The sequence below is a fragment of the Thamnophis sirtalis genome, unplaced genomic scaffold, assembly GCF_051295495.1.
Source record: "Thamnophis sirtalis isolate CommonGarterSnake01/CBP01778 unplaced genomic scaffold, rThaSir2_p1.2 scaffold_3, whole genome shotgun sequence".
Classification (NCBI taxonomy): domain Eukaryota; kingdom Metazoa; phylum Chordata; class Lepidosauria; order Squamata; family Natricidae; genus Thamnophis; species Thamnophis sirtalis.
In genome coordinates this window covers 127,022,850-127,032,190 of record NW_028261383.1, presented here as the reverse complement: position 1 = coordinate 127,032,190, position 9,341 = coordinate 127,022,850, and the positions used below count along the sequence as shown (strand labels likewise).

Here is a 9,341-nt window from a genome sequence, read left to right as displayed (position 1 = left end):
GTGACCAGGGGGGGCTTTGCCCAGGTTCGCCTGGTGCACCAATTGCGACCCTATCTGGACTGAGAGGCCCTTTGGATGCTCACTCACGCTCTCGTCATCTCAAGACTGGATTACTGTACCACGCTCTACATGGGGCTGCCCCTGAAGAGTGTTCAAAGACTTCAGTTAGTCCAGAATGCAGCCGCGCGAGCGATAGTGGGTGTACCTAGATACACCCACGTCACACCTATCCTCCGCGAGCTGCACTGGCTTCCCATTGGTCTCCAGATACGCTTCAAGGTGCTAGTTGTTACTTTTAAAGCCCTACATGATATCGGACCTGGCTACCTGAGAGACCGCCTCCTGCCAATCACCTCCCAAAGACCTATTAGGTCGCACAGACTAGGCCTCCTCCGGATTCCATCTGCTGGTCAATGTCGGCTGGCGACTCCCCGGGGGAGGGCCTTCTCTGTAGCTGCTCCGGCCCTATGGAACGATCTTCCCATTGAGATCCGGACCCTCACTACCCTTCCGGCCTTCCGCAAAGCGACCAAGACCTGGCTGTTCCGGCAGGCCTGGGGCTGTTGATTTTGTCCAGCCCCATCCTAAGTTATGAATGTTGTTGAACTTTTAATGTTGTTTTTTATTTTTTTTGTATTTCCCTCCCTTTTTTACCTGTAAGCCGCCCTGAGTCTCTTTGAGAGTGGGCGGCATACAAACTAATTAAATAAATAAATAAATAAATAAATAGTGGCTAAGATGCTAAGCTTGTTGATCAGAAAAACAGCAGTTCGGTGGTTTGAATCCCTAGCGCCACATATGGAGTGAGCTCCTGTTACTTGTCCCAGCTTCTGCCAACCCAGCAGTTCGAAAGCATGTAAAAATGCAAGTAGAAAAATAGGAGCCACCTTTGGTGGGAAGGTAACAATGTTCTGGCTGCCTTCAGCGTTTAGTCATGCCGGCCACATGACCACGGAGACGTCTTCAGTCAGTGCTGGCTCGTCGGCTTTGAAACGGAGATGAGCACCATCCCCTAGAGTTGGGAACAACTAGCACATATGCTCCAGGGGAACCTTTACCTTTAAAATATGAAGTAGAGACAGTTTGCTGCAGCGGTGGAGGTATTGACTAGAAACTGGGAGACTGAGTGTTAGTTCTGCCTTAGGCACAAAGCCAGCTAGGTGACCTTAGGCCAGTCACCTTCCCTTAGCTCTAGGAAGAAGGCAATGACAAACCATATCTGAAAAACTTTGCCAAGAAAACTGCAGAGATTTGCCCAGGCAATTGCAAAAATAAAAATAAAATACGGATTCTGAGGCACCCACAAAATACACATAGCACACCAATAAAATATATGAAAAGAACACTGAAGTTCCAAGCAAAACAAGAGAGAGCAAGAGTTGCTCAGGAAAGACTTGCGAGAGATCCCATAGAGATACCTTACATTTGTGACTATCTTTCAGTTTAGCTAAAATCGGCTTGTCAGTTTTGGACTGAATAAGATCCATTTTGTCTCGCAAGGCGCTATCTCCTGCACATATGGGAGTGTAATTTGAGGTATTGGAAGGTGTTTGTGGTATACAGACGTCTATTTAAGATCCATTTAGGACAAAAACAAGCTTGATTCCCCATGACGGGGCTTCAAAAATAGGTTGCAACAGACTTTTTCAGAGATGGGTGTTCGATTTGGGGTGGCCGAAAGATATTTCCGTATCCAGTTCCTTGCTCTTTTCTTTCCCAGATAAGTAGATGTACATTACGAGACCGCCCAGAGCTTAATTTGGAAAGATATTCCTGTGTCCTCAATTGACTGGAAGTTTATTTTATTTAATTAAACTTAATTAGGTTTCAATGTCATCGAAGGAGATTGTGCAATTCTGTTTTCCATGCAAAAAGAGCTGTTTTTCCATAAAAGAAAATTTATAATTACCTTGTAAGATAGTACCGACACTCTAAAACAGGGGTTCTTCAAACTTGGCAACTTTAAGACTTGTGGACTTCAACTCCCAGCTGGAGAATTCTGGGAGTTGAAGTCCAAATGTCTTAAAGTTGCCAAGTTTGAAGAACCCCTGCTCTAAAACTGCAACCCGGCTTCGTGGAAGAAAGTGAAAAAAATTGTACCACCTGAACGGCCAATAAAGAAATATAATGAAGAAAGGGGGCGGGGCTTTTATTTGCATGTTTCCGCCTCCGTTCCCGTTTCCAATTGGTCTTCGCCTTTGAGAGGCGTGCTTAGCGCGTTGCAACGCCTTTCTCCCGGATTTCATTGGTCCGACGACGTCAGTCGCAATGGTGCCCGCCCCTCTGATAAAATGTCAATGATATTCTGGAACGCTCGGACGCGTTCCATTAAAGTTGTGATTGGCGGAGTCGAGGCTTCTTAATACAATCGTAATCGGGATCCTGTTGGTCTTAAATCGTTCCGCACCCGCCCTGGAAACACCTGCTGCTGCTCCGAAACAGGACCGGCCAGATTGCTTCGGGCTAGTAGTAGTCCCTCCGAAGTTACTTGCTTCCCAAGACTTCGCATCCTTCGAGTAACTCGGAACGCTCTTGATCCCGGTAGAGATTCTTGGGACGTTTCACCCATCGAAGAAGAAACATGGACAACGGGGGAGGGAGCGAACCGCGGCTCTTGCCACGATTGTGCTGCCCAGAAAAGGGACCGAACGGTTACGGCTTCCATCTGCACGGGGAGAAGAGCAAAACAGGCCAGTTCATCCGGTTGGTGGAGCCCGATTCCCCGGCCGAGAAATCCGGTCTGAAGGCTGGAGACCGCTTGGTAGAAGTGAACGGAGACAACGTGGAGAAGGAAAGCCACCAACAAGTAGTGAACCGCATACGAAATTCGCCCGGCTCGGTCCGCTTGCTGGTCGTGGACTCGGAGACCGACCAGCATCTGCAGAAGCTGGGCCTCCAATGCCGCGAAGAATTCATCCGTGGGCTGCCTGAGACGCCCGAGGCGAGCAGCGGCGAACAGGAGGAGGAGGAGGCTGTCCAGCAGGACCTGGAGGACGAAACGAAAGCGGATGGGGAGGAAAACCATCACGCTGCCCAGCGGGTAAAAATCTAGGTCTCGTTCGTGCGGGGGGAGGGAGAGGTTAAGCAATGCAGGTCGAAAGGCTGATCTCCAAACGCGACAGGCAGAAATACAACAGGCCAGGACTTCCCATCACCGAATCGGTCGGGGCTCACCACTTCGGGGTCCCCACCCCCACCTTTGCGCCAGGTTTTCCGAACGTGGCACTGCGGTGGCCGGCGGAACTACCGGACACCCCACTGAATTTCTTGCCAATCGCTGGGCAAAAAAAAAAGCAGGACAAAATCTCTGTTGGGGGTGTGATGAAGGAAACCTAGGCTATATACAATTAAGTGGGTTGGGCGAGGATTACACACGGGAAGAACCAGGAAAGCACGTTAACAATGTTTAGTGTGTGTGTTTCCAAGCAGATCTGGTATGACAAGTAGTAGAAGGCGCCTGGAAGTAAGAGCTAATGAAAAGTTTTGGCTGTTGGTTGATAAATGGCAAAAAAACAAGCCCCAACTCCTTCTTCACCCGTTAATTCCCTTGCTGCGTTAGAGATAAGGTGGTTTCTGTTGTTATCGATGAACTGCGTTACTCTTTAGAAAGCAAAGAGTAGCCATGTTGACTAGAGAGGGTGGAGGACGCGGAGGGAGAGAGATCCAAGGGAAAGCAGCAGTTCTGTGGCGCCCCTTCTTCCCAACCGGTCCGGGTTGTTGTTGTTGTTGTTATTAAAAAACAGCAACAAACTGGTGGGAACATCAGCCTGAAAAAGTCACCTATTATTATTATTGTAGTTGTTGTTGTTATTATTATTATTATCATCATCATCATCATCATCATCATCATCATCTGTGGGTGGTTTCCGACGGGTGAGAGCCGGGCAGGAGTCCTGCTAGCAGCCACACGGTTGCGGGGCGCTGCCTTTGCCTCGAGGCTTGCGGTGAAGCTGAGGGCAGACTTCGGATGAAAAATTGAGGAGAGGCTCTGCAATGTGAGCTCTGCCAATCTCGGATGTCTGCTGCGTTCTCAGACTTACAGAGATACCCCCGTGGGAAGAGAACCGGGCATTCCTGGGATCCCGCGGCCCAAATCCAGTTCGGAGTGTTCCTTTAAAGCTCGGGGAGGGGGTGTTGTCCGTGCCTCCCTGTGTTAGATCGGCGGAGCGGAAAGAACGTTCGAAGAATTTGATCCTTGATCGCGTCGTTTTTCCTCCTGTACCTGAATTAAGAGATTATCTGGTGCCTGGTACTCTTTGTAACAACTCCGCCTCCCCTATAAAACTTCTTTTTTAAAAAAATGGTACACATCAAAGCTGAAATCCTCTTGGGCCAACTGCCTTCAATCTGCTTCATTCCAGATGTGCTAAAGTTACATTTGGGAATTGTGTTCCAAATCCAGAGTGTGCATTATTAAAGAAAAGACTATCTTTTCCAGTAGATACTAGAAAAAGTGGGGTATTGCCTTCCACTTAAATCATCCAGTGGTGTGCTTTACTGCACAAATGTAGTTAGGTCACCTTATTTTACTTCATTATGTCATCACATTCTATCAAAAGTAAAGGTGTTTTTGTGTGATAGGACTGCCACCTTATTTTCATGTGTGCTAATTTCTTTCCTCCTTTGCTACTTTGCTAAATCAAGAGATGAATTTATTAAGTTTTTTTTTAAAAGCTTTAAAAATAATTATCACCTTCCTGCACACTTCCTAAACTCTGGAAGGCATAGAATAAATCAAACCAAGTACTTACTGCTTATTGAGCTACCATAACCTGGTATTAAGCATTTGGTGAATTTTTAATTGTCTCAGTGAAACTGGCCCCATCTTGAGCCCTGAAGGGCACAGAGAACTTTGAATTTTTAAAAGCAGAGGGGTAGGAAAAAAGAAACTCAGTTATCTGAACAAGAGGCTGGAACTGTTGTTTACTGAAACTGAATCTTGTTTTCCTACCCATTTTTTAAACATAAATCTATTTAAGTTTTTTTTTTAATTATTTCCCTAGATAATTTAGTGAGCTCAGGTCTTTTCTGCTACTTTTATACCTTTTGGATTGCTTTATAGAAAAATTAAATCTGCTCCACTGATCTGAGAGGTAGATTTAATTCCAAGATATGACCAAGTACTGCTGATCACAACTTGAGGAAGAAGATGGCTTGGTCAACTTGCTGAAACTTGAAGCTAAGCTGACTTTGGGGAGAAGATTCAACAAAAGGGTGCTGTAACAAAAAAGGCCCTGTTTGGTGTATTGGCTTAGCCTCTCCTAAGGATAGGCCATAGGTTAGATCGTACTTACATGCTCATTCAGCTATTAAGACCTCACACTTTTTTTAAATTGATACCTAACATGGATTAATATAAATAACAAGATTTTCTCTATAGTCTCCAAATATATAAAATGAGCTGATGAAAAAACAGCTCCTTTACTTTAGAATCCTATTAAAATAATTTTGATTGACAAGCCTTTCCCTCTCTTGGAAATCTAACCCTCGAGGTCTTGTGATGGATATGCCTGCTTATAGATTTGTACTGGAGCATTTTTGACTTCCCCTGTTAACAATGAACTTTTGAGGGAGAGACAATGGGCTTCAGTCTTTTGTTGTATGAACCTTCCTTGAGATAGCGCCCAAAACAAATGTAGAGGCCCACTGAAACCATTAAATTGAGTTTTAAAAACTGAAGCAATCAATGAAAGGTTGCCGATAAAACCAGCAAATAGATCATTGTTAAGTCAATAGTAACTCCCTTTATATTCCAAGACATTGCTCTGGTACTGCTTTCTATTTCTGATTTTGCTTGAGAGGAGTCTTAGGAACAAGGATATGAACACTTGCTGAAAAGCTTGTTGCAACGCAGGGGAGTATGCATATGATCCTAGATGTTTGAAATCAGGATTAGGGTATTTGGAGTCCTGATTGTGGTTAGGCTGACAAAAAGACAGGCTCTTTGGAGCTCTGGCCAACATGGAGAATGTGTTTACTATTAAGGATTGATCAAACTGGATTTAGAACAATATGGCGAGCAACAACTTTCTGGGAAATAGAGAAGTAATTTTCCTTAAAAAAAATAAGGGAACGCTGTACATATAGGGAATGTAGAAGAGAGTGAAGTACAGGCTTCCCATGAACAAATCAAGTGATTGTGATAAGTGCTGTAATACAAAGCTCGATTAGATTAGTTTTAAGTCATAAATGTCTGCTATGGGACTGGGGAATTCCTGACTTTGACTGGATTCATATTTGTGGAGAAATGGTTATAGATAAAGGCTAGCAGGGATGTTTGAAATGTACAGCTGGAGTATTAGAAAGGACACAGTTTGGACTTGACCAGCTTTGGAATGTTTAATACTGGTGGGCAGTCTGGTACCTTTTAAATATTTTGGACTACAGCTGCCACAAAATCCCTACTAGACATCATCTTGCCTATATCTCCTGTCCAAAAGGTTGGGGAAAGGAACAGGATTGACATTAACTGAAGGGATCCCAGTCATACAGAACAACAGTTCTCAAGTTGCAAATTTGGACTTATCACTGAACCTCAGCATTGGCTTATAAACATTCCTGCTTCTTCATTCTTGATTTCAGTCTAATATAAATCCTTAGCTACATTCCTACCCATTCTACATTCTTGGCTGCAGCATAGATTGATTGATTATGGGCCATCAAACCAAACTCTTAGCAACAACATACCAGTAGGTATGTCCCAAAGGTGCTTTTTTCAAAAGGCAACTGGAACTTTCTGGGGTTTTTTTTGAAGACGTTTCGCTTCTCATCCAAGAAGCTTCTTAAAAGAAAAACCAAAAACCATTTGCCTCTTGAAAATAGCACCTTTGGGACAACTGTGACCTGGATGACTGAGAGTCTCCATATACTTGTCCATAGGTAGATTTTATCCAGGAGTTAGTACCAATATCAGCTGCTGTTGCAAACATATAACTGCATATGTCTGTATGTGTTCAATGTGAAGACCATATCTAAGTTGAATTGATATTTTGATATTTAAAAAGTTTAGATGCCTTCAAATCAGTTTAGATGATATTTTACTGCATTTGAGAAACGTCCCCCCCCCTTTGGAAATTCAAATAAAACTGACTTGATTTGATATCTTGATTTGAATGTCCAGATCAAATCAAACTGGTTTTCCCAAATTAGACTGATATTCAAATAGCAGATTTCCTGATTTGAATAGACACAAGAGTCCACAGTGACATGAAGCTTCAATGACATGGAAAGTTGATGAAGAATTGCAGGAAGATACAGACGCAGAATTCAGTACTTTTATCCCTCTGAATATTGTGGTAGGAATAGCCAAAGTATAGGCTGTTTAATTGGGGCACCAAATCTTACAGACTCCACTATGATCTATTAAAAAAAATCTTGAAGAAATATCCTTAATATGCCACAACCTATAATATTTCGTGACAAAGAAAGAAAATTACGGTACCTTTATTGATTTGATTCCTGTTTCTTTAGGCTTGATAGGTTAGAAATCATATGCAAATCACTGGAAGCAGATAGTCAAATCTGCCTTAGTTAATGGTTACCTCTTGAGAGGGGGGAGGAAGGGGGAGGATTCTCGCCATTACCAACAAACAAGGGTCCTTGATTGTTTGGAGCTTCAAGGCATCTGGAATTTTGAAAGTGTATTATGAGCATTCTGACAAAATGGCTGCTAGGGAGGGGATGAGCTAGCTCACAAACACCCATTTATGAGAAGGTTGCAGGAAAGCAAGTGTGGTACATTTGTTCCCTGCAACATTCTTGACCACTCCCCACAGAATAAGTCTAAATTACTGCCTCATTTTCTCTGTCTTCTGAGCATGCCAGCTTGTTTTCAATAAAGCAATGTCCTGCAGCTACTCATCATATTTATTTTCTAAGAAGGCTTCTGCCCCCCCCAGAAAGCACAGCTGGGAGCTGTCAGCTTCCCATTTTTATTCCCATTTGAAAGAGAAGATCGATGAAGCAGGCAGAAATTTACTGCTCCTTCAATGCTATTATGGGACAAAGTAAAACTAATTGCTCACATTTCCCTGTAAACAGGTAGTTCTGCTTACATGCCACAGTCCTGAGAATTTTGGCTTTCTGTTGGATGTCTCTCAAGTGTCCAGGATTAACTTTGCAAAAGAGAGCTTCACCCAGATTCAGAATCCTACATTTCCTGGGAAAGTCTGCTTCCCAAAATAGGATCAATGATAAACTCCATATTCTTAAGCTGGGTCACATTTAATTGGCTAGGTCAGTGGCATGTAAAGAAAATCCATGGATATGAAGCTTTGTTAAGAAAATTGCCTGTGTACCATGTAGGACCGTCATGGCGAACCTGTGGCATGCGGAATCATATTTGCCAGCACAGCAGCCCTTGGCAGCCCACATGCGCACTAGCCAGCTGATTTTCAGCCTTCTGGAGGCCCGGAGGAGGCCGTTTTCACCATCCCCAGGCTTCAGGAAAGCCTCTGAAGCTTGGGAAGGGTGAAAATCCCCCCCCACACGGGGGTTGCGCACGCATGCATGGGGGGGGGTTGCTTGTGCACACGCAGGTGGGGGTCGCTCACGCATGTGCAGGTGGGTGGGATGCACATGCATGATAGCGTACATGCACACAGTTTTGGCACACCTTTAGAAAAAAGTTAGTCATCACTGATATAGGGTTTTGAAAGCTGACCTATGAGAGGTAGCTAAATAGTTTACTAAATTCTTTTGGGGACTGTCTGAAAAATAGAGATACAGCAGTATGTCAATCAAGCTTTTCCTGGGATGTAAATGATTTTAGAATTATTTTTTTGCTGCTGGCAAATATAGCTGCTTGTCACTAAGTTATAAGAAGTCAATTTTTTCCTGAATTTTCCTCTTCCTCTCATGGACGCGCAATTTATACAGTATCTCTCATCTGGCTGAGCATTAATTTGCACTGTTCCAATGTCAAGGTCTCTTATAACATTGATAAGGGAAGAAAGCCTTATAAGTTGATAAGGGAAGAAAGGCATGTGAGCATTTAGCCTGTTTGTGTAGTGTGAACATATTTCCAATGTGTGTGTTATTGAGACCCACCCTGAATTTCACTGAGTATAATTAATAAATTGTTGTTGTTAGTTGTGAAGTCATGCCCGACCCATCTCGAACCCATGGAGAACATTCCTCCAGGCCTTCCTATCCTCTACCATCCTCTGGAGTCCATTTAAGCTCATGCCTACTGCTTCCATGACTCCATCCAGGCACCTCATTCGCTGTCATCCCCTTCTTCTTTTGCCCCCAATCTTTTCCAGCATCAGGCTCTTCTCCAGTGAGTCCTTCCTTCTCATTAGGTGGCCGAAGTATTTGAGTTTCATCTTTAGGTGTTCAAA

The 9,341-nt window shown here is 43.8% G+C and overlaps 1 protein-coding gene across 1 annotated transcript in view; it reads left to right on the top strand.

Annotated features, from left to right (window-relative positions):
* The first annotated feature begins 2,319 nt into the window (after window positions 1–2,319).
* The window catches only part of NHERF1 (NHERF family PDZ scaffold protein 1), an 89,832-nt gene continuing 82,810 nt past the window's right edge, over window positions 2,320–9,341 (top strand). The window contains exon 1 of the mRNA XM_014071582.2: window positions 2,320–3,040. Within this exon, the coding sequence (XP_013927057.2) occupies window positions 2,582–3,040 (459 nt within the window). The 5' untranslated portion in view covers window positions 2,320–2,581. The remainder of the gene's footprint in view (window positions 3,041–9,341) is intronic.